Source organism: Garra rufa, chromosome 24 (genome assembly GCF_049309525.1).
Source record: "Garra rufa chromosome 24, GarRuf1.0, whole genome shotgun sequence".
NCBI lineage: Eukaryota > Metazoa > Chordata > Actinopteri > Cypriniformes > Cyprinidae > Garra > Garra rufa.
In genome coordinates, this window is record NC_133384.1 from 37,242,509 (window position 1) to 37,267,863 (window position 25,355).

At 35.1% G+C, this 25,355-nt stretch overlaps 1 protein-coding gene across 1 annotated transcript in view; it reads left to right on the plus strand.

Moving 5' to 3' along the window:
* Nucleotides 1-25,355, plus strand: part of sspo (SCO-spondin) — a 119,187-nt gene that overhangs the window by 25,315 nt on the left and 68,517 nt on the right. The window contains exons 16-42 of the mRNA XM_073830641.1: nucleotides 776-959; nucleotides 3,159-3,253; nucleotides 3,445-3,701; nucleotides 4,567-4,701; nucleotides 4,796-4,998; nucleotides 5,938-6,065; nucleotides 7,066-7,175; nucleotides 7,263-7,412; nucleotides 7,538-7,631; nucleotides 8,743-9,152; nucleotides 10,372-10,608; nucleotides 12,433-12,663; nucleotides 12,838-12,960; nucleotides 13,370-13,470; nucleotides 15,036-15,246; nucleotides 15,345-15,497; nucleotides 16,580-16,717; nucleotides 16,896-17,078; nucleotides 18,061-18,211; nucleotides 18,443-18,602; nucleotides 20,540-20,594; nucleotides 20,729-20,842; nucleotides 22,288-22,536; nucleotides 22,839-22,966; nucleotides 23,969-24,119; nucleotides 24,224-24,394; nucleotides 24,479-24,717. Of these exons, the coding sequence (XP_073686742.1) occupies nucleotides 776-959; nucleotides 3,159-3,253; nucleotides 3,445-3,701; nucleotides 4,567-4,701; nucleotides 4,796-4,998; nucleotides 5,938-6,065; nucleotides 7,066-7,175; nucleotides 7,263-7,412; nucleotides 7,538-7,631; nucleotides 8,743-9,152; nucleotides 10,372-10,608; nucleotides 12,433-12,663; nucleotides 12,838-12,960; nucleotides 13,370-13,470; nucleotides 15,036-15,246; nucleotides 15,345-15,497; nucleotides 16,580-16,717; nucleotides 16,896-17,078; nucleotides 18,061-18,211; nucleotides 18,443-18,602; nucleotides 20,540-20,594; nucleotides 20,729-20,842; nucleotides 22,288-22,536; nucleotides 22,839-22,966; nucleotides 23,969-24,119; nucleotides 24,224-24,394; nucleotides 24,479-24,717 (4,561 nt within the window). The remainder of the gene's footprint in view (nucleotides 1-775; nucleotides 960-3,158; nucleotides 3,254-3,444; nucleotides 3,702-4,566; nucleotides 4,702-4,795; nucleotides 4,999-5,937; nucleotides 6,066-7,065; nucleotides 7,176-7,262; nucleotides 7,413-7,537; nucleotides 7,632-8,742; nucleotides 9,153-10,371; nucleotides 10,609-12,432; nucleotides 12,664-12,837; nucleotides 12,961-13,369; nucleotides 13,471-15,035; nucleotides 15,247-15,344; nucleotides 15,498-16,579; nucleotides 16,718-16,895; nucleotides 17,079-18,060; nucleotides 18,212-18,442; nucleotides 18,603-20,539; nucleotides 20,595-20,728; nucleotides 20,843-22,287; nucleotides 22,537-22,838; nucleotides 22,967-23,968; nucleotides 24,120-24,223; nucleotides 24,395-24,478; nucleotides 24,718-25,355) is intronic.

A 25,355-nucleotide genomic window follows, 5' to 3' on the forward strand; every position in this document is an offset into this window, starting at 1 on the left:
GTTATGAAGCCGCTTCAGGGCAGGTGCGTGCATTGCTATACCCTTTTTACTGGGGCACGTGCCCCAGTGAAAATCTGCTGTGTCCCAGTAAAATCTCAAGTTTGAGTTATAATTTACTTTGATAATCCCGAAATAAAGACATTAAACTATATGCAACAACTGAATTGACGCTTCTAAAAGCAACGCAGTTTATTGGAAGATGAACGCAGATACGCTATCCATACCCGCGCGCCTGTATATTTTACTGGAACGCGCACGTCGTACAGCCTTTTGCGCAGAAGTACTTGGTTACACAAGTTTGTATAGTTAATTGTGTTGTAAATGCAATTGTCAAGCAGTTTGTAATGCATTTTGGAAACAGGAGATGAGCGCCTGATCTAATGCGCCACCTGGCTTGAGAAACCCGTTCTCAAAGACTTACTTTTAGTCATTATTTGGGTAGCACACATATTCTGAATGCCTTCAGCAGAATTCAAATTAGCCATTTTAATCTAGATTAATCTAGATTAATTTCAAGATTTAATCTAGATTAATCTAGATTAAAAAAATTAATCTATGCCCACCACTAATATATATATATATGTATATATGTATAAAGACTAGTGCGACGACAGGTATTTATAAGTGCAAGAAAGTACAGTTGAAAGTATTATGTGCTTTTTTTCAGGCCTTTTCTACAGTCTGTTAAATAAAGAAAAAACTTTTAGTTTTAGGTAATGGTAATAATGTTTGTGAACTTTTAAAGCTCTCTTTTTCTCTGTCTGTGTGTTTGTAGTGTTTGCGCGCGTGGAGTGTGGAACTGCACAGATCTCTCATGTCCTGAGGTCAATAAGTGTCCGGGATCTCTGATCTTCTCTCCTCGATCCTGTCTGAGGACCTGCTCCAGTCCGAACTCTCCTCTGGATGCGTGTGCTGAACCCGTCCACGGCTGCGTCTGTCCTGAGGGAACTGTGCTGCTGGTGCGTCTCCGCGTCATATAAACACACCATCATATGGCTTGATAAACACAGTTTTCTTTCAAGTGCATTTCCTATTGAAAAAAAGCTAGGTGAAAGCAATATTTTGTATTGTTTTCTCCATTTAAGGGTTAGTTCACCCAAAATGAAAATTAGCCCATTATTTACTCACCCTCAAGCTGGGCCTAAAATTAACAATCGCCAAGCACCAAATGTGAGTAAAAATCGGCGTTGACGGAGTCAGTCGCCAGTTGGTGGGTAAAACTTTTATGAAAATAACAATGCAGTGTAGTGAAAACAACAGACAGTTTTTAAAGAGATTTGCTGTTTCTTATGTAAGCGAATAAAATAATCTTTTCCGAACATAAGATTATCGTGATTAGCTGTTCTGTCATAAGCGTCAAGAGTGAATCAATTAATGGAATATAAACTGGCTGATCAGAGAAGGTCAGAGCAATGTGATATCCAGCTTGTTCCAAAGTTTCTAATAACTTTTACCTGAGAAGATATTGCCGCTTAGTTTCAGAAGATTAACTTTTTCCTTCCATATGCTTTATAAACTTGTGAATTTGGTGACACATACCTGGGGTTTACACCGCCTAAAGGGTGCACTGAGGTATAGTTTAAAAGGTTGCATGTTCAGCTTTATGCATACGCTGATGCACTTCAGACAGTGCACCAGTATTGCTTCTACAAACAAAAACACACAATTATGTCAACATGCGTGGTTTTGGCGAGTTACCTTGTAAATGTAATCTTAAATGAGTTATAAAGTCGTAAATGACCGTAAAGAGTTGGAAGAAAATCGTATGCGTCAGATCCGCATCATGTGCATCAGGTTTTAAAGAGATGTGTTGCTTTTAAATTGAAACCTGCTGAAGTCTGTCATTGATGCAAATCACAGAACAAAAGAAAAAGAGAAATAATCACTCGACTGCTCTAGTCGCTTATTAACTTTTGTAGCTTGAATAAAGATTAAACTGTATATTTTATGCATATACAATTTATAGTGTAGGTGAAGATTGTTTGAAAATCACTTAAATTAAATTGTGTTATATGTTTCAGAGCCTAGAAATTAGAAATAATAGCTTTCAATTATATTGTGATGTTGAGTGGCTATAATTAAAATGTAAAACTAAGGAAAAATGCATTTAACAGAGATACTAGTAGTAGAACAAATAAAAAACATTGTAATTATGTTTAGTCATTGTTTTTGCAAGAGTCATGGCCGGTAAAAATTGTATCACGTCACCGGCCATTGGCAGGTGTGACATAAAGTTAGTTTTGCCCTCAAGCTTTCTTTCAGACAAATCCAATCTGAGTTATATTAAAAAAATGAAGCTTTATCATGGCAATAGGCGGGTGTTTCTCTTCAAAAGGTAAAAACAAGTCCAATGAAGTACTTTCATCCATAATAAAAAGTGCTCCATGCAGCTTAGGGGGATGAATAAAAGCCTCCTGTTAAATGTGGATATTTTTTAACAAAAACACATTGATTCGCTACAGGAGGCCTTTATTCACTCCCTGGAGCAATGTGAGGCGCTTTTTATTATGGATGGATGCGCTTTATTGGACTTATTTTGATCTGTTAAAGAGAAATTCTAGTGGCATGATAAAACTTGAAACACAAGAACATTTTTAACCTGTGACCCTGAACCACAAAACTAGTCTTAAGTCGCTGGGGTATATTTGTAGCAATAGCCAAAAATACATAGTATGGGTCAAAATTATTGATTTTTCTTTTATGTCAAAAATCATTAGGAAATTAAGTAAAGATCATGTTCCATGAAGATTTTTTGTAAAATGCCTACTGTAAACCTATCAAAATGTAATTTTTGATTAGTAATATGCATTGCTAAGAACTTAATTTGGACAACTTTAAAGGTGTTTTTCTCAGTATTTTGATTTTTTGCACCCTTAGATTCCAGATTTTCAAATAGATGTATCTCGGCCAAATATTGTCCTATCCTAACAAACCATACACCAATAGAAAGCTTATTTATTGAGCTTTCATATGATGTATATATCTCAGTTTTGTAAAATTTAACCTTATGACTGGTTTTGTGGTCCAGGGTCACATATAACTCTTGGATTTGTCTGAAAGAAGAAAATCATATACACCTAGAATGGCTTGAGGATGAGTAAATAATGGGCTAATTTTCATTTTTGGGTGAACTCACCCTTTAATCTCTGTATTTTCAGGGTGATCAATGTGTACCGCCAGAAGAATGTCCATGTCATCACAATGGTAGACTTTATTTCTCCAATGACACAATTTCTAAAGACTGCAATACATGGTGAGCATAAATATATATATATATATATAAAATCATTCTAATATGTTGGTTTATCGTCAATATTATTGCATCTGTAGTCCTTTGGTACACCTGAAAGCAGAAATAGAATGCTAATTAAATTCAACTGTTTTTGTAAATGCATGTTTCCTCATATTTACTGCGTTATATAAATCTGTTGTTCACATTGACAGTGTTTGCCGTGAGCAGCGCTGGCACTGCGGTCAGTCATTGTGTTCAGGCACATGCATAGCTACCGGTGACCCTCACTACATCACGTTTGATGGACGTTATTATTCTTTCTTGGGCGACTGTGAGTACGTTTTGGCGCAGGAGAGCAGCGGGATGTTTAGCGTCAGTGCTGAGAATGTGCCCTGTGGGAGTACAGGAGTGACCTGCACCAAATCTGTCACGCTGACCGTGGGAAACACAGCCATACACCTGCTCAGAGGTGAAACACACAATGTTTCAGAATGAATATAGCAGCTTTTAGATTACAAAATTTTATTTTATAGAATAGTGCAACAAAAAATAAAACTTTATATGTGCTCTATGTCTTTAATGATGAAAGTTATGTATTATCTATTAAAATGTTTACTTTAATTTAATTGTATAATGCATAAGAATCCAGTGCAAAAATCAACAGATTAATTTAGTATAGAACATGTTTTATTAACATTTGTGTGTTGGAATGTGAATTTATTAAATAATTAATTTATTTAGATTTTTTAATGATTTTATTTATTTAGATTTAATTCTATTCTGTCTAGATTTATTCATGAAAATATATTTATTTAGTTTATTGATTAATTAATGTATTTTAAATGTATTTATACAGGTTATTTTATGTATTTAGAATTCATTGAGTATATCATTCGTTATAAGTCATTGTATTAATCTACATGTATTTATTAGTTTATATATGCATTTAATTTTATGTTATCTAGATTTTTTAATTAATGCATTTATTTGTTTGTAATTAATTTTATTCTGTATAGATTTATTTTTAAATGCATTTATTTAAAATTTATTTTAGAATTATTTATTTATTGAGAAGTATATACATTTAATGATATTTAGATATTTTATTTATTTGTAATGTATTAATTCTGTTCATCTAGATCTATTTAGTGATAAACGTATGTGTATTTTATTTTATTTGATCTAGTTTTATTTGATTTAATTAATTAATTGATTGATTTTATTCTGTCTAGATTTATTTAATTATTTCATTTCATTTTTGCACCATTGAAGTTACAACAGATCTGATTACATTCAGATTTATTCAAATTATATTTTTACACTTTTTCTCTCAGGTAAAGCCGTGACAGTCAATGGAGTCCCAGTGACTTTACCAAAGTCTTATTCAGGTAGTGGTTTGATTCTGGAGCGGGTCGGGTTGTTTGTGTCCCTCTCATCTCGACTCGGAGTCACTCTGCTCTGGGATGGAGGTACTGTTCTTAATTCATTCCTTGATCAACCATTATATTTTTTTAAACACTGCTAGTTTAATGAAAAGCTCTGTATCTCTGTTGGTCTGCACAGGTATGCGTGTTTACGTCCAGCTGATGCCTCATTTGCGTGGCCGAGTCGGTGGACTGTGCGGAAATTTTGATGGAGATGCAGAAAATGACTTCACTACGAGACAAGGCATCATGGAATCCACTCCAGAACTGTTTGGAAACTCTTGGAAGATCAGCCCGTCATGTCCTGATGTCTCAGACCAGGATCTGCGTGACCCCTGCGTTGTAAGTATTATTATATCAAACAGAATTGCAAAAATATTGAATTTAATTATAGATAAATTACAATTAAATTGTGTGAATTGAGTGCATTTTTTCAAATTGGAAACTCTATTGGAATGAATAGCTCATGCTGATTGTGTTGTTTATTTTAGAGTTGCATCAATTCTACATCAAAATTTTTGATAAACATACCCTGATTAAAAAAAGCTATTTTAATGTACTGTTTTAATAAATAAAGAATACTATTTTACTAAAATTACTCTTGTAATACACTATTTTGTCTAAATAATTAAAAATACAATTTTACTAAAATTACTTATTATACTATTTTGTCTAAAAATACTATATTACTAAAATTAAAATTTTTAAAATGCTATTTTGTTAAACAAAAATATAAAAAAAAAAACTTTTTTTTTTAAATTACCATTATTAATATACTATTTTGTAATTTAAAAATCTAAAAGTTAAAATAAAATCAGTAAATTTAGGCTTGAATATATTAACAAAGTGCTGTATGAAAGACAGAAAAGCATTATTAAATGATTAATATTATTAAACATTAACTTGGCAAAGGTTATTTAAATGCAAATCTCAAATTAGGTGAGAAATAAGATTACTAAGATTCACCTTAACCTAAAGTTTAGGCAAAACGGTTTCTACAGAAATAATGGATCTTTCAGGTAGACAGACTTTATTTACACAACACATTTTTAAAGACTAACATTATTGCAAAGTGCTTTACTGCAAACATATAATTTAACAATAACATAATGTTATGCAATAATATGATCACTAAAATGATATGATGTTATGCAATAATCAAAATTAAACTAAAAGAATAAGCAAATAAAGAATAAATAATTCCATAGTATCAAATATCAAACAAAATATCTATATCACAGTAGTTCTTGTAAATGTTAAATAACCTTTCATGACCTTCAGATCAACCCTCACCGGGTGACATGGGCCAAAAAGAAGTGTGCGGTGATCAGTCAGGAGATCTTCAGCTCATGTCACTCAGAAGTGCCGTACCAGCAGTATTACGACTGGTGTGTCTTTGACGCCTGCGGGTAAGAAACCGTCTCGCTATTTGACACTGAAAGTCAATATTTGATTTATCATATGCATCAGGAGTCAGAGTTGTGGAGTCGAATCGCATGTCGACTTAGACTTTGACAGCAATGACTTGAGACTTGACTTGGACTTGAACCCTGTGACTCGGCAAGTCTTTTTGGCCAACAGTTGTGATCAATATAGGCTGGTTACTAAAGCATATGATCACACTGGTATGATTAGCGCAGCTTTTGGCACTGAGCCAGAGAGGGACTCGCTAAGTGAGCGCTTGTATTGATTGTGTTTTTATCCACATAATGTTTAGGATATTTAATGTTTTTGACATTTAAATTACACGTAATTACTATAAACCACTTATAATAATAATAATAAGAAGAAACGCTGATGTTTATTGAAACAGCAGTAGCTTAGTAATTGACTAAACCTTTCAAACATAATTATGTTTCATAGTGAAATATGTAGCCGACATATAAAGTTCACTCTATTCTTCCTTGTTATTAATTCACGATAATAAATAAATGTCTGTATTATTTATTAGCAAGTTATTAAATATTTGACTCAACTGATTCGTTAAAATCACTGAATCCTGAAACTGTGGACTTAAAATAAATTATTCATTCAATTAGGCCTATATATGTTCATAAACAATGATTAATTCCTCAATGAAACACCACTAATTATTATAGCCCATCTTTTATAATTATACCTACTATAGACTATTATTGACTTTAAATTTACTGTAGTAATACAGAAACACTAATTTGGGTAAACACCACTAATGACTTGTTTAGGACTTGAAGCTCAAAGTTGAGGACTTTGAGGACATCTTCACTTGGGACTTGACTCGGGACTTGACTCAAGACTTGAATGCAAAGACTCAAGCCTTACTTGTGACTTGCAAACCAATGACTTGCTCCCACCTCTGTCAGGATCACTGTTGTTTATACTGTACTTCTAAAAGACTTTTAAAAAACATGTTTTGGGTGTGTTTTGCAGGTGTGACTCAGGCGGTGATTGTGAGTGTTTGTGTACGGCTGTAGCTGCGTATGCTGAAGAGTGTAACCGCAGGGGAGCTTATGTTCGCTGGAGATCACAGGAAATCTGCCGTGAGTCTGTTTAATGAGCTATTATGGCCATTCTATTGATTTCTTTAAATTTAATGTATATAATATTGTGTTCTGTTGTGTCTCCAGCGCTGCAGTGTGAGAACGGTTTGGTTTATGAGGCCTGCGGTCCTGCCTGTTCTCCAGCGTGTCCCGGCACTCCTTCAGTCTCTGATACTCTGTGCAGCGCCCTCTCCTGTGTGGAGGGATGTTTTTGTCCTCACGGCACTGTGAGAAATGGTAAGAGGAACGAGTTTATCTGTGTTTTTATGTTCATCTGATGCATTTTCCAATTTGCAGACATTACTTATGTAGTTTTAAGTCTGTTGCACACAGGATGTCTGATGTCTGTTTCTTGTCTGCAGGTGATGTCTGTATACCTCTGTCTCAGTGTCCGTGTGAGTGGGACGGATCTGTATTTCCAGCAGGAGCGACTGTAACTCAACACTGTCAGAACTGGTCAGTTTAGAGTCTGTGTTTGTCATCTGAAAGTTTAATTACTGCACCAAACGCTATACATTTTTTTTAAAGTTAAAAATGTTTTATTTTTTGTAAATTGCTATTTAATTTAACAATTAATTTAATTGTGTAAAATGCACGGCCATGTTTTGGATAAACTCTCAGAAGGGGAATTTACTAAGAATGAATTACTGCTAATTGTGTTGTTTATTTTTATTCTAGGAATGCAATTTTGCATCAAAATTCTGGCCAATTCTGATAATTATTTTCATTCTATGGTTAATAAATAATTAAATATGATTTGTGACCCTGGACCACAAAAGTAGTCTTAAGTAGCATGAGTATATTTGTAGCAGTGGCCAAAAATGCATTGTATGGGTCATAATTATTATTTATTATTATTATTATTATATTATATTATTATTTAATTTTTTTTAATTATTATTTTTGTTATGTGCCAAAATCATTAGGATATTAAGTAAAAGTCATGTTCCATTAACGTATTTTGTAAATTTCTTACCATAAATATATCAAAACTTTTTTTTTTTTTTTATAAATTTTTGATTAGTAATATAGTATAGAGTAATAACTTAAAAAACTATGGAAATGGCTATTTTTAAATAAAGGCTTTTTTTACTAAAATTATTTTATACACAGTTTTGTGTAAAAACATTAAAATAAATAATACATTTTTACTTAAATTGTTAATTTTTTGACTAAAAGAAGTAAAAAGTAATTTTTGGCTTTAAAACAGTAATATAAAAAAAAATATTAATGTCACTAAACATTAACATTAATGAAAAAGAGCATGCTGAAAACTGATACGATATCAATATTTTGTACATCCCTATTTTATTTGCACATTTTATCTGTGTTTTAGCTACAGGAATTATGCAAATCATGTAATGATGCATAAACACTCAAAAAATATTGCTAAAAGCAACTTGTATGAAAAAAACATGGGTGTTTGAGATTAAATAAATTACACTTAATTTAAATATGTATTGGACAGTGGTTGTACTAGATTACAGTTAAGATTATTTGCATTCATATACAACAAAAATGGCAATTTTTTGTTCTTTTAATCTAACGTTTGTCACCTGTCCTTCAGCTCTTGTTCTGATGGTTTATGGCATTGTGTTGGATCTCCATGTCCTCCTCCGTCTCTCTGTGAGGACTCAGAGTTCCTCTGCTCCGGCGGCTCTCAGCGATGTATTCCCTCTGTCTGGATCTGTGATAATGAAGATGACTGTGGCGACGGTTCGGATGAGGTCTGTCCGTCCACCTGTCCGCCGGATCAGTTCCGCTGCTCCGGTGGCGCCTGTTTACCCCTGGAGCTCCGATGTAATGGCCATCCTGACTGTGCCGACCAATCGGACGAGGACTTCTGTGCTCCGACCTCACCAGAACCCAGCTGTCCGGCCGGAGAGTTCAGGTGTGCAAACGGACGCTGTCTGCCGGCACATAAAGTCTGTGATGGGAAGCTGGATTGTGGATTTGCTGATGATTCTGATGAGCACGGTATGAATTTCTAAGGCTCTAAATGATCAACATAATCAAAACTAAGCTGATAAACCTGTCACACACAAACTACTCCAGGCCTTCTGTTGTCAAAAGTTTTTTTTTTTGTGTAATTGTACAAACATCCACCTTGAGCTTGTGCTTCAGTTTTTTGCTTTCAAATCTTTACTGAATGTAAGAATAACTTTAGTAATATTTGAAGCAGGTTGGCCCTAATTGATTCTCTATTTACAAATCTGATCATCAGGATCTTTTGAGCGACGTTAGTTTCTAGAAGCTTTACTTTCACTGTTCCTCAATGGAGGAATGATCTTCCCAAGCCTCCAAAACATCTCACAACTTGAGGAATGTTTATTTGTTCATCTCCCAATCATCATTGGATTGTATTGCATTGTATGTTTTGATCATTTAAATACCATCTAACTAGGAAATATTACTGAGATATAGAGTGATGACTGATGTTTATACTTTTTTTATGCAAGTATCTGCTATACTGTTAGAAAGATCTCATTCATTTACATTACAAGCATCAGAATTTTTGCCATATAAAGATCAGCATCTGCAATAAACATAAAAACAAAAACATTAGTTTTACATAAAAAATTGCTTTTTTAATATACTTTTAGTTTTGTCTGAAAACATAAAATGAAATAGAAATTTACTAAAATTATCATTTCATTATACTATTTTGTCTAAAAACAAAAATCTACATAAATGGCTAATTTAATACCAGTCTATGTAAACATATGTGCATAAAAAAAAAATCAATAAATACTTTTTTACTAAAATTATTGTATACACTTTTTTGTGGAAAAACACATTTATTTTGTCTAAATTATTTTGTCTAAAAATAATATAAAAGTAAAAATAAAATCAGTCATTTTAAATGCTTTAAGTAATTTTTGGCTTGAAAACAGTAACAATGTATATTATGAAAGATGGAAAATCAAAATATTAATGTCATTAAACAATAACTTGGCAAATCTAATGTAAATTTAGGCAAAAATGAGTATGCTTAAAAAGAAAAAAACATTAGTTTTAAACGAATTCAGGCTTAAAAACAGTGATATAACATACAGTATGAATGGCAATCACTATTAAATTAGTCATGTTATTAAACATTAATGTGACAAAGATTACCTACATTTAAATTTAGGCAAAAATGGCATGCCGATAACTGATATGATGTTTTTTATGTTGATGTTGACTGTTGTTGCAGAATGTGGCGTGTTGTGCCGTCAGGATGAGTTCCGCTGTGGGTCAGGTCGGTGTGTGCTGTTCCTCCACCGCTGTGATGGTCATGATGACTGCGGGGACTACAGCGATGAGAGAGGGTGTGTGTGTGCCATCGGAGAGCTGCAGTGTCCTGGAGATCAGTGTGTGCCTGCAGAGAGAGTGTGTGACGGCCACAGGGACTGTCCATCCGGCATCGATGAGCTCATCTGTCCTGTCAAAGGTATCAGTGCAAAAGAGGACTTTCCATTCTTTTATATATATATACAGTGCACAGGTGTTTGTGCTGATATGCTCTTTTGGTTTTCACCAAACTTGGCGCAGTGCATTATGGCCAAACATCTCCACTTTGGTCTCGTCTGTTGAAAGAACATTATTCAGAAGACTTGTTTTTTTCAGATGCAACTTTGCAGACCTAAACTGTGCTGCCATGTTTTTTTTTTTTTTAAATAGAAGAGGCTTTCCTTTGCCAAGCCTTCTAAACATGCCATTTTTCTAAAGGTATTGTCATGAACTTTATCATTTAACATGTTAACTGAGGTCTGTAGAGTCTGAGGTGTAGTTCTTGGGTTATCTGCCATTTCTCTGAGCATTACATGGTCTGATTTTGGGGTGAATTTTCTAGGACGTCCACTCATGGAAAGACAGGTGTCTGTTTAAATTTTTTTTCACTTGTGGAAGACATCTAAAACTTCAAATAAACTTCAAATTGTTTGAAAATGACCATATTACCCTTCTCAGAGACCAGTTAATCAGAGGTATTTGATTAGCAGTGCTTGACTGTTATTTACCCTCTTAATTCTAATGTTAACAGTAAGGGTGTCCTAACTTTGTCACACATGGCTTTTCCATTTTGGCTTTATATTTGTGAAATCAATAATGAAACGGAGCGATATGTTATGTGTTGTTGTTCGTCTGAGGTTTTATTTTTCCCAAATTTTAAGACCAGCCAAGGACCAGTTTTATTTTTATGATGTCCTGATACGTAAAACCATTGAATTCAATAGGTGTGCAGTGTCCGTTGGACTGTCTGCCTTGAGATGTTGCCACCAGCAGAGCCCAGATTCATCAGGATGGCCTTGGTGGTGATCCTTGGATTCTTTTTTACCTCTCTCACTATCCTCCTGGCCAGCACAGGTGTCAGTTTTGGCTTCCGACCACGTCCTCTGAGATTTTTCACAGTGCGGAAAGTCTTGTATTTTTTAATAAAACGTTTAGATATTAGCAAAGACTATAGAATACCAAAGACATGTCACTTGTGTAGTTTTGAATGGGGAACGGTTGCAACGGTCATCATGGCCACGAAGCCCCGCCTTCTTAGTGAAAGAGCCAATCGTTGATTAGTAAAGTCAGCGCGTCACTGCAGCTGCAGTTAGAAGTCCCGGTTGCTATAGAAACAGTCGGCGCTCTAAGACGTGCGTTCAGTACTGCGCATGCGCACTGGCTCATCTAGCCGGAAAAATAAGCGTTTTTTAACGCTATTAAAGCACAAGGAACTATATTTATGAGGCAGTTCTTGTTGGATTTCTTTGGAGATTTCAAATATGAAATTTAATCGTACGTTTGGTGAACAGTTTTGGAGAATTTGATGTTTCCCCATTCAAAGAGATAGGAGCTGCACTTGGATGCCCGAGAGGCGTTTCTAGGATGGCCGCCGAGTGACATGACTTGTCTTAAAAGAACTTTGATATTAGAGATTATAGCTCTGTCCTGACTTGTGAGCAGCCACAATGTGCAGCCGCAGGTCCTCAGTGAGCTCCTTTGTCTTAGCCATGACTGTCCACAAACCAACAGCAGAGAGCTTCTGTTTTTCACCTGTTGAGTTGATTAAAACAGCTGTTCCCAATAAATCAGGGTAATTAGGATGCTTTAGAACAGCTTGGACTATTTGGAATGGTATAGAACTTTGGATTTTCCCATAGACTGTGACAGTTTGCAAAGGGTATGAATAATTTTGGACATGCCGCTTTTTGTTCAAATGTAAATGAAAGCTGAGAAATATTTTTTTCCCACAATGATGCTTAACTAAGTGATGTTGTGATTTCAGGATGCAGTCAGTTTGAGTTTGGCTGCACTAGCGGTCAGTGTGTGCCGTTAGCGTGGCGTTGTGACGGGGAGACGGACTGTCTGGACGGGAGCGATGAGAAACGCTGCTCCCGTACGTGTCAATCTGACCAGTTCCTGTGCCAGACCGGAGACCAGTGCATCCAACACCAGCAGCTGTGTGACGGGACGCCCCACTGCAGAGACGCCTCCGACGAGAGTGTTGACAACTGCGGTAATCAGCACACACATGCACACAAACGCTAGTTCCTTTATGTCTAGTTTTCTTGAAAGAGGTTAGATGTCTCCTTTCCCATGATCACTGAGTGCATCTGTTCAATGGACATACTGAAGTCACTTTTTTTGTTATGTCTGGTATTGTTTAATATGTATTATTTTTTCTCGTCAGGTTCCACACGGATTCCTCCCTGTCCGGGGAGTTTCTCATGTGATAATCGCACATGTGTTAACATTTCACGCGTATGTAATGGGATTCCTGATTGCCCTAAAGGAGAGGATGAAATACTTTGCGGTTAGTTTCTACTAAAACAAAAAATGTCTAGAATTTTTATTAGGATGAATATCTAATGAATTATAATGAGTAGAGCTGTTTATTCTGTATTTATAATAACATTAGAAAACCCTTATGTGCATGTTGAATTAGAAAATTAATTATTAGTATTAATTTGAATTCATATCAGAAGCTAAGAGGCTTGAGGATATTCCGATTATATTATTATAAGTTTTATTTATATTTAGTTTTATTTATATTTAATTATATGAAAAATATAAATATAAAGGATTTGTCATTAAAGCAGCTCACAAAAATGACTCAAAATGATTGCATATATATAGTATTGCATATATATAGTATTATTATGTTTATATTATAATGTATATAATAATGAATTTACAATTTACAATTCTTATTCTGTCTCCAGATAAAGTTGGTCCCTCCACAGCGCCACCTAGTGAAGGAAACACCAGTCATGTCTGTCCAGAGTTCACCTGTGCTGATGGATCCTGTGTGCCTTTCAACGCGGTACAGAGTTTTTTTTGTGTTTGTGCATGTGTTCATAGAATCAGGCTCACTTTATAATGCAAAACGATGTTTATATTGACATTTAAGAATAAGTGTCAAGTGCAATATAGAACATTCAATAGTAAAGCACTACCAAAAATAATGGACATATACCATGTATACAGTTCTAGTCAAAAATTTTGAAACATTACAGTCTCATCTGCTCATCAAAGCTCATAAATGCATGCATTTATGTGCTCATAAATGCTGTAAAAAACTTAATATTGTGAAATATTATTGCAATTTCAAGTTTCTGTTTCTATATGAATGTATTGTAAAATTCAATTTATTTGTGTGATGCAAAGCTACATTTTCAGCATCATTACTCCAGTCTCCAGTGTCACACGATCCTTCAGAAATCATTCTAATATACTGATTTGTTGCTAAAGAAACATTTCTGATTATTACCTATGTTGAAAACACTATTGCTGTGTCATATCTGTGCAGAAACCATAATATAATACCATTTAGGTGTTTGGGGTATGTGTGTGTGTATATTTTAATAGAAATCAATGCTTTTATTGAACAAATATGCATTAAATTGGTCAAAAGTAGCAGTAAAAACATTTATAATGTTACAAAAGTTTCTATTTAAAATAAATACTGTTCTTTTGGACTTTGTATTTTTCAAAGAATCATGAAAAATGAAATGTTTCCTCAAAAAAACTTTTCTAACATTTATAATAATAAGAGCCAATATCATTAACTGAGCACTAAAAATAATTGTGCAGCAAATCAGGACATTATAATAATTTCTGAAGGATCATTTGACACTGAAGACTAATGAGTAATGATGCTAAAAATTCAGATTGGATCACAGGAATAAATTACATTTTAAAAAATATTCACATAGAAAACAGTTATTTTAAATTGTAATAATATTTCACAATATTTTTATGTTTTTACTACTGCAGTCTTAGTGAACAGAGGAGACTTCTTTAAAAAACATTTAAAAATCACAATGTTTCCAAACTTTTGACAACAAATATGGGAGTCACACTGCAAAAAATGCTTTTCTTTCTTAGATTTTTTTGTCTTATTTCCAGCCAAAATATCAAAAAATTCTTAAATCAAGAAGGATTTTCTAGACAAGTCAAAATTATTGTCTTGTTTTCAGAAAAAACAAGTCAAAGTTAAGTGCGTTTTTGCTTGAAACAAGCAAAATAATCTGCCAGTGGGGTGAGAAAAATAATCTTGTTTTCTGTTTGAAATCAGATATATTTGCTTACCCCATTGGCACATTATTTTGGTTGTTCTGAGTAAAAACTCACTTAATTTTGACTTGTTTTTTTCTGAAAACTAGAAAATAATTTTTACTCGTCTAGAAAATCCTTCATAATTTAAGAATTTTTATATATTTTGTCTGAAAACAAGACAAAAAATCTAAATAAGAAAAGCATTTTTTGCAGTGCATTTATTTTACCCTCACAATGCTTTTTTGTAAGACAACAAATATGAAAGTTTCTCTTTGATGGTGAGTTCATGATGTGGTTGAGACAGTGTCGTCTGTTCTTGTGGTGTTGTAGCTGTGTAACGGTGCAGCAGACTGTCCCGCAGACGCCTCAGATGAGACGGGCTGCAGTGTCTGGGGTCCCTGGAGCTCCTGGAGCCCCTGCAGCCGAAGCTGTGGATCAGGAACCATGATCCGACAAAGACGCTGCAGCTCTGAGGATTCAGATGGATACTGCAGAGGAGAGAAAACACAACGACAGCAGTGCTACTCCACCGCCTGCCCCGGTAAAATATATTCTACTATGTAAATAAATACCTGATGTATTCATGTCTTAGAGGAGCGTTCTGGTGTCATATGTTGAGTTTTCGGTTCTGTTCAACAGTCGATGGCTACTGGCTGCCGTGGGCCACTTGGTCGAACTGCAGTAAAGGTTGTGGTGGTGTTGAAGTTCGTCAGAGAGAGTGTTTTCCACCACAGAACGGAGGCAGCACCTGTGCAGAACTTCCTGGAGAAACTAACCAGACTACAGACATCAGTAAGAACCCAAATGAACAACCTTGAGTGGATAATCTGCTGTTAAAATCTTCACTGGTTACCAGTTTAACGTCTTTTAGCTACACTGGTCGAGCTAGTCCACCTCCAGTAACCTTAAAAATATATATTTTTGCTAAAATCCATTTGAAGCTGCTCCAAAGTGGTCTAAGTGGTTTTAATTTCAACAGGGCATGTTAGAGTAAGTTATATTTTAATATGTTTGTGTGTTCATATATACATTCTTATATTCATAAGATCATTACTTGAAGTTGTGTTCAAGTTGGTTGTTTCAGAAATCATTTATTTATTCATTTTATCACAATTTGGAAAAAATATTTTATTTAAATGATTAACTATTTATATATAAAATATATAGCTAAAATAATAATAATATTATATTATTTATTATTTTAATTATTTTAAAAGATTTTTGATTATAATTAAAATCATTTAAAATTATGTTAGTGCATGAATAATATAACATTATGTTTTTATTTGTTTTAGTTTATTACATCAAGTAAAAAAGGAACACTTTGATCAAAATAGTTTAAAAATATTTTTGTTTAAATACATCTATTTTATACACATACACACACACATATATATATATATATATATATATATATATATATATATATATAATCATTATTATACATTAATGCAGTTATTTTGTTTTAAAATCTTTACTGTAGTTTTCCTTTTTTCTTCTTTTCTATTTGTTGATGTAATAAAATAAACTAAAACAAATTAAAAATACAAACTATATAAATATATTTAAAAAGCAAGCACTAATTAAAAATAACACTGAAAAAAATATTAACTGCAATTAAATGAAAACAGAAACTATAAATATAAATACATAATAAATACAGAGTAATAAGAATCAAATCAAACATTTTTTTTTTTCGTTTTACCAGTAACAGACCAGTATTACTGAACTCAAACCTTTGTGGTTTCTGTATGAGCAGTGCATGTTTAAACTCAGTTTGTAGTGACGTATTGAGTAGTGCAGGTCTGTCAATCTGCTCTTTTGCTGGTAAAGGAGCTCTATGTTTCCCAGCTGAGCACAGATGTGTTTTCCAGGGCCGTGTCCTCAGGACGGCTGCTCTAACGCTTCATGTCCTGTGGGGCTCATCAGACATAGCTGTGCGCCGTGCCCTTTGACCTGCGCTCACATATCCGGGGCAACAACATGTGAGCCCAACTCAAAGTGTTTCACAGGTGAGTTGTTTACAAAACTTCACTGAGGGCCATTCAAAATGTCACTGAGGGCCATTCATTGCAAAAATACATCATGGTAACTAAAGTTTCAGCTGAAATGGCAATAAACCATTTATACAGTATTGTGCATATTCGTGGTTGTCTGTTTACTCACATTTGTTCTGTTGTTTCGTGTCAGGCTGCTGGTGTCCTGATGGAAAGGTCATGAATCATGAGCAGCAGTGTGTTCGGCTGGAGGAGTGTGTGTGTGAGGTGTCTGGGGTTCGATACTGGCCTGGACAGCAGGTCAAAGTGGGTTGTGACGTCTGTGTGTGTGAGCGAGGCCGAGCTCAGCGCTGTCACACCAACCCAGAGTGCTCAGGTGAACACACACACACACACACACACACACACACACACACACACACACACACACACATACACGTTTGGTTTAAGGACACATGAAATGGTTTATTGCAACCTTTTTGTCCTTTTGCAACACATTGACAAGTTCACGTTCAGTTAATGCTAACATGACATGCAGGTAAACAAATAAATTATTTCATATTTTCAGTAAGTGTTGTATTTAGTCGACTGAAAGTGTTTTATTCAGATTTATTTTATTTTACAGTAATATATGGATTTTTATTTGACATTTTTTCTGATTTATATAATTATTAGCTTTTCATCAACCCATAAACTATTTGTGAAAAATATCTTGGATATACTGACTGTAATATTTGTATGTAAACATAAACATATTAATATGAAAATACTTGTTAAATTGTTTTTAATTGATGCTGATTTTAATTAAAAGTGTTGGATAGTTTTTAATGCTGATTTTAAAAAGTTATTTCACTTTAAAATATGCTTAATTATTTAAATCATGTCAATAAAAGAAGCAAGGAATTTTATTTTATTTACGATTTAAATAATTTGCATGTTCATGGTTCTCTGATGTTGGTTAATGTTCAAATGACATTCAAGTAAACCCTAGTAAAAAAGTAATATATTTAAAATGTTTAAACCTGTTAACATATTTACTGACATATATCATTGAGACTTCCAGATATAAACTTTTTAATTACACTTTGTTTGGAGTACTACTTGTGCACAATGCACATTTCTTAATATATAGCTTAAAATGTAACTATCGATGAAGATTGTGAGATCTTTCAATAAAATTGGTCTTTAAATGCAAGTTATTTAAAGTGTACCTAAAGTATACTTGCAAGAGTTCCACTTTAGCACATTCAAAAATACTTAAATGTAAAAAAAAAAAAAAAGATCATTTTCATGATGTGTTTCTTGTAAAAGTGTATCTTGCAAGGTTTTTTATTAATGTGCATGTGTGTTTTTATCAGTTCACTGTGGCTGGTCGTCCTGGTCTCAGTGGGGCGAGTGTTTAGGACCGTGTGGAGTTCAGAGCGTCCAGTGGTCTTTCCGCAGCCCGAACAACCCCTCAAAACACGGCAACGGTCGACAGTGCCGCGGAATTTACAGGAAAGCCCGGCGGTTAGTATTAAAATGTTGCAATATGTCCTGAAGATCTGGGAAATGTAAAACACACAGCTGACATTTTGCTTTGCTTTTTGCAGATGTTTTGAATACTGGCATTAATGCATTCAGCAGGAGCTTTTGTCCAAAACTACTTCTGTTGAATTAATGCATTATACATTTTATTAATTCATGCTTTTTTAGTGCAATGCTTAATCAGATGTTCATGATGTATTTGTGTGTTCTCAGGTGTCAGACAGAGCCGTGCAGCGAGTGTGAATATCATGGACACACACATGCGGTGGGCGAGCGCTGGAAAGGTGGTCAGTGTCAGATGTGCCAGTGTTTGCCCAACCTCACGGTGCAATGCATCCCCTACTGTCCTTATGCTGCCATTGGATGCCCACAGGTTTGTGTGTGTGTGTGTGTGTGTTTGTTTAAAGGTCCCATATTGTCAAAATCGAAATTTCCTGGCTTTTTTCATGATAACTAAGGTCTAGGGGCTATGTAACTACCATATGAGTTTCAAAACAGTCAATCCACAGTAAACTGCACACAGCCTGCTTAAAGTAGCTGTTCATTTTCACAAACCGCTGTGACTTCCGTAACGATGTGACGTCCGATCGACTCAAGTCACCGCCCCGAGCGCCAACCACCGTCCCACCCTCCTTTTGTCAAACCCAGACAACAACGCATCCATTCCATTATTGAGCAACAACAACACGAAAACAAGTGGAGAAAACCCTGTTCAGTCGATAGATGTCAAGCTACGATCATTACACAGGCTTCAGAACAACGTGAATATAAGAGACCAGCGGCACGTCAACTTCAGCCTCTTTCACACAGCGATTCCGGTAAATACACGCATAATGTGTCCCACGATTTGTTCCGGAATTGTTTAATTTGGTTCATTCACAGCTGTTTTCCGGAATCTGTGCGTGCTTTACACACAACCCATAAAGACATGTGACGTTTGGATGTGAGATGTAATGCGACGCGTATGTTTCACTAAACTGAAACTAACCTGAACAAACTGTGCTTCAGCGCTGATAGTGCGGAGCTGGCTCTGCCTGATCACCGCTTCATTCCACTTTTGCACGTATTTTTTTGTCGTGAAGAGTCGCAGGGTAACGTGCATCATCACTATAACACTGCCTTTATGGCTCTGGCTTTTGTTCACACAGCGCTCGTTCCCGTAATTTTCCAGAATCAGCGCGCATTGTGAAAGGGGCTTTACTGAAGCAACAGTTATGTAGCTTACTGCATTTGGTGTTTGAAAAAGAAAAAACATTAATGATCATTCTGAAATATCCTGTTGAGTATCAGCAGGCTAGGTTCTCTTTATTGCTCTGAGCTCGCTTACAGCATACATGACCGTAGTTACCTGTGATTGGCCTGGCTGTGCGTCACTCAGAAAACAACAGGCCAATCAGAAGAGAGGCTCATGAATATTAATTAGATGGGCCAAAATCGACCTGTTTTTGACAGAGCTCCTAAAAAAGGAGCTGTAAAAATATATTGAGATGGATTTTGGCACTTATACCGCAGATATATATTCTTAAGGACATCAACAACTAAAATAAACCTCCAAAAATGTGTACAATATGGGACCTTTAAAAGACACTTAATATTCAGTAATATTATTAAACTGAACTGACCCTATCAGATGAGAATAAAACAAAACCCCCCTCCTGAATCTGCTAAAAGTTTGTGAGTTGACGAAAAGCTAAGAATTAATTAAATAGCAGAAATGTAAAATTAAATAAATAAACGAATGCATTTTAAACAAAATCACTCTAAATAAAAATTGTTTTATTTAATTTGATACTATATTTGAATATTAACTGTCATCAGAGAACCATGTACAAACTGATGTTATTATAATTATTTAATATAAAATTATATAAAAATATAATCAAATATAATAATTATTTCTTGATCATAAAGTTAGTGCCTCATTCCTGAAATTGTATATTTCATAATTAATATTTCAATGTAAGTATTGTTATTTTTCCATTTATTACTCTGAAACTGTCTGTTTCTTATAAATTAATGTGAAAAATACTTTTAAAACAGTCATTAATCTTAGTTAATGGCACTTTCAACTGTTCTAATAAATCACTAAAATCAAAAGTTGTATCTTTTAATATTATTTAATGGACCTGAGCTGAAGTGATTTATTTTTATTAACTTATCAAGACTTATACATACTATAACAAATAGATTGCTCTTTGCTATAATTTATAATAACCGATGGGACCTTATTATGACTGATTATGGCCTTGTAACTGTTACCAATATTGTAAATACAGGTTTAAATGGTTCACATTTATTTTCTTCTTTCAGGGTCATATTCTGATTCCAGGGGAAGGAGACAAGTGTTGCTTTTGCGAAGAAAAAGGTTTAGCATATTAGCATGTCATAGTTATTTTATACTTGTGGTTTCTGTATGTATAATAACACTATATTCATAATGCAGTCAGAATGTGCTGTTGTTTAAGCAGAAGTGTGTTTTGTTGTGTTATGTTTTGTCAGGTAATGGCAGCACTATCATGACGACTACACCAATGGTCCTGCCAATAACCCTCGGACCCTCCACAGCACCAGAGGGCCCTCCGACCGTCCCGACGTACCCTCTGCCACCCGCAGGTCAGTTTCATTCAAACCTCCATCATAAGCATTACTAGTACAGATTCTGCACATTCTTTGGTTTCCCAGTAAATTTTACATTATTCAACCCTTTCCAGCAGCGGATTGGATGATTATGAGATTCATCTGTTCATAATTAAAGGAAACAATACATTTTAAAACTAGTGTAAACTGTTTGAGTTGGATGATCATTTTTTTCTCTTGGGAAACATAGATTTCTTCTGGAGGGCAGTACTAAATGGAAAAATATGATCTTTAAACAAATTAAGAACATATCATCATCCTGTTCAAAAGTTTTTGCCCCCAGCTCTTAATGCATTGTGTTTTCTTCTTGAGCATCAGTAAGTGTTTTCCCCTTATTGTAATAGTTGTATATGAGTCTATCAGTTGTCCTCAGTGTGAAAAATGGATCATACAGGCACAGCTGGAAAGGGTTCAATTGTGCAAAAGATGCTGAAAAACCAGACAGTGTGCAGGATCTACAGGGTTTTTCTGAAGAACAGGGACAGTTTAACGGTTCAGGACAAATAAGGGACTTACATGGAAGCCTGTTTCCACCACTGAATAAAAATTTTAAATAGTAATTATGACTTATCTCATAATTCAGACTTTTAAATCTCAGATTTTTCTGACTTTTCTTGCCGTTATAAGTTTATATCTTGCAATTCTGCCTTTTTTCTAGCAATTCAGATTTTTTTTCTCGCAATTGCACGTTTATTTCTCACAATTCTGACTTTTTTTCTTGCAATTCTGACTTTTCTTGCAATTGTGAGTTTATATCTTGCAATTCTGACTTTTTTAGCAATTCAGATTTTCTCGCAATTGCTAGTTTGTATCATACAATTCTGACTTTTTTCTTGCAGTTCTGCCTTTTTTTCTAGCAATTCTTTTTTTTTAATTGCAATTGTGAGTTACAAAGTCCAATTCTGAGGAAAAAGAGCTGTTTTCTTACAGAATTATGAGAGAAGTCGTAATTACCTTTTTTGTTTAAAATAAATTCAGCTATTATTGTGTCACATGAACTACAGCATATGTTTTAAAAAAACTGTTGTAAAAATAAATGTAGAATAATTACAACAATTATTCATGCATAATGTATACTATAAAAAATGTAGCGCTGGGCAACAATTAATCGCATCCAAAATTAAAGTTTTTATTTATATAATATATGTGTACTGTCTATGTTTATTATGTTTATAACAAGACACATACAGATGTATTTATTTATGTATGTATTTATATTCATATAATTTATATATAAATATATATAATATATAAACAACATATTTTTCTAAAATATATAGACATGCATGTGGATGCAATTTATTTTGGATGCGATTAATTGAGATTAATCGATGCCCAGCACCAAATAATTTTTTATTTTATTTATTGATTTAGTCTTTGATGCTTCCTTGTTTTCACATATTCTGTCTGTTGTTTTATAGATGAGTGTTGGTCCGCTCTGGGCGTTCACTCGCTCCCCGCCAACAGCTTCAGCGCCTCGTCCCATCAGCCTGGTCATCCTCCGTCAGCGGGCCGTCTGCACGCTCGGGACCTCCACAGCGACCTGCAGGGCTGGAGCCCCGAGCCGGAGGAGTACAGAGAGCTTCCGGCCGGGACCCCTGAGGAGCACAGACACTCCTCAGACGGGCCATATCTCCAGATAGACCTGCTTAGACACTACAACATCACAGGTCACAAACAGCAGCATTATTTAAGAGCATACAGTCAAAGAATCAGCTGCTTTCTGAAGCCAAGTTCTGTTATAATGTTGATGAGATTTGAAAATGAATTTAAATGTCCAATGCATTTACAAGTCACAGTCTGCAAAAACTGTACTAATAATAGTAATACTAGCTAGTGGCATTTGCTGTGGCAACAATCAGCACTACATTTTTCTGTTCTGATATGGAAGAAGAAGAAATATGCCAGCTAATAATAATAGGGATGCAAAATGAAATGTAATGTGTTGACAGTGTTGTTTGTGGTGTTGTAGGTGTGTCGACGCAGGGTGGTGGTGTGTTTGACACGTTTGTCTCCAGCTTCTATCTGCAGTTCAGCAGCGACGGCCGTCAGTGGTACACGTATAAAGAGCTGATCACAGATGCCAGACCCAAAGCTAAGGTGACTCACTGACAAAATCTTACTAAGCACTTCAATTCATGTCCCACTAAAACAATACATACATCTTAAAGATGGAAACTATATTTTGTATGTAATTTTTCGACAGTACTAAATCATAAAGATACCATATGTTTGCAGAAATTTAGGAAGCTACTAAGTTCACATACTTGTTTCTCTGAAAAACAACCCCAAAGCCAGTTTATCTTTTTTGAAATGTGTCTTCCCTGCTGTAATGTTTGTTTTTGGTCTGTGTGACTCCACCCACTGCCAGTTCACCCAATAGTATTCCGACACCCCGGGTTGCCAGTTGGTGGAAAACACAGCATATTGCAGCAAACAAACTGGGTCAGAGATCGCAGATTCTACCCGACCTAAAAGCCTCAGAAGGGTGTTCCTGCACAACTTGAAGCTGCAGTTTCAGGACCGCATTTCTAGGATCCTATAGTTTTTTTGTATTCTTTTTATTTTATTTGTTTATTATTTGTATGTATATTTATAGTCAAGGAAGTTTGCTGCCGTAATATGGCCGAAGCAGGAGTATTATCAGAAATGAGTTCCCAGCTAGTTTAGCATTTGCACATGTGCTGCGTGGTATTACTGCTCCTGCTTCAGCTTTATTACGGCAGCAAACTTCCTTGACTATTACGCCGGAATGGAAGTGTAGTTCCTAATCTTATCAGCCTAGAAACTCGCAGCTTTGCATTTCCACCGGTCTTAGTACACGATATAACTACAGAAGAGTCAAGTTTTAAATACAACAAATATGGAAACTTGTTGGTCATTTTTGAACGCGATGCTATCGGTCTAATAGGATTCAATGATTTATGCTAAGCTATGCTAAAAGTGATATCGCCAGAACAGGAGAACGGCTGGATTTCAAAACGGTAAAACTCAACTTATTAACTCAGGGGGAGTTGGAGAATGAGCCTATTTCCAAAAAAAGTGGAGTGTTCCTTTAACAATTGGGTATTTATATTTAGCTCTTCTGGCTGTTTCTTCCAGGTGTTTCAAGGAAACAGTGACGACCGCAGTGTAGCTGTGGCTCGATTGGATCGGATGGTGTCGGCTCGCTTCGTACGAATTCTTCCTCATGACTTTCAGAATGGAATCTATCTGAGAGTCGAGCTCATGGGCTGCGCTGATGGTATCTTTAGTTTCTCTCTTCATTACATTTTAGTTGTCAGGAAAGCAGTGAATGGGCTTGAAGTCCATTTAAATATGCATAAAAATCACATTCTTTTTTTCTTTGTTTATCAGAGCATGAGTGGTCCACACCCATCCCGCCAGTGTCTGCCGTGCCACCGCTGCGTCCCTGCAAAGAGAGGGAGTTTCTTTGTGGTAATGGCCGCTGTGTTCCTGCTGGTCCACAAGGGGCGCTGTGTGACGGGGTCAACGACTGCGGTGATGGCACAGATGAGCTCAACTGTGGTTGGTACCAGTCATAAGATTTGACATATATATAATTTCTCATTTTAAACTGTATTACTTTTACCCTTTTTTTTTTATATTCAGGAACTCGTCCCACTCCTACCAGAAGGCCGGCGGGTTGCCTGTCAGGTCAGTTCTCCTGTCCTCCTCCAGGAGGCTGTATTGAGGCGCAGCGCCGCTGTGATGGAGTTCCTCACTGTCCTGATGGAGCGGATGAGAGAGACTGTACACACACAAATATTACCCACATCACCCCCACTGCCGCCCCTCTCAGGACGCCCAGCAAGAAGCCTGTGACCACACCTAGTCCCCTGACCACCACTGTGAGACTTAACCTCTTAACCTGTTATGTAGAATCACATTTGAAGAAAATCTGACAGTAAAGTGCTGACCCATAAGTATAGCTATGTGACTTGAAAATATAATTATATTATTAATATTAAATTTTATGAAGCTAAACACTGTCACACTTCTAAATATGTTATGTGTGACTCTGGACCACCAAAGCAGTCTTAGGTTGCACAGGTATATTTGTAGCAATAGGCAAAAATACATTGTATGGATATGGTCAAAATGATCAATTTTTCTTTTATGCCAAAAATCATTAGGATATTAAGTAAAGATTGTGTTCCATGAAGATATTTTGCAAATTTCCTACTGTAAATATATCAAAAGTTAATTTTTGATTAATAATATGTTAATTATAATAGGAAGAACTTCATTTGGACAACTTTTAAGGCGATATTCTTAATATTTAGATTTTCACATAGTTGCATCTCGGCCAAATATCCTATCCTAACAAATCATACATCAATAGAAAGCTTATTTATTCAGCTTTTAGATAATGTATAAACCTGGATTTCCAAAAAATTAAAATAAAACTCTTTTGACTGGTTTTGTGGTACAGTGTCACATATTAGATTTATTAAGTGTGCCTAATTTATTTTATTTCAGTTAATAT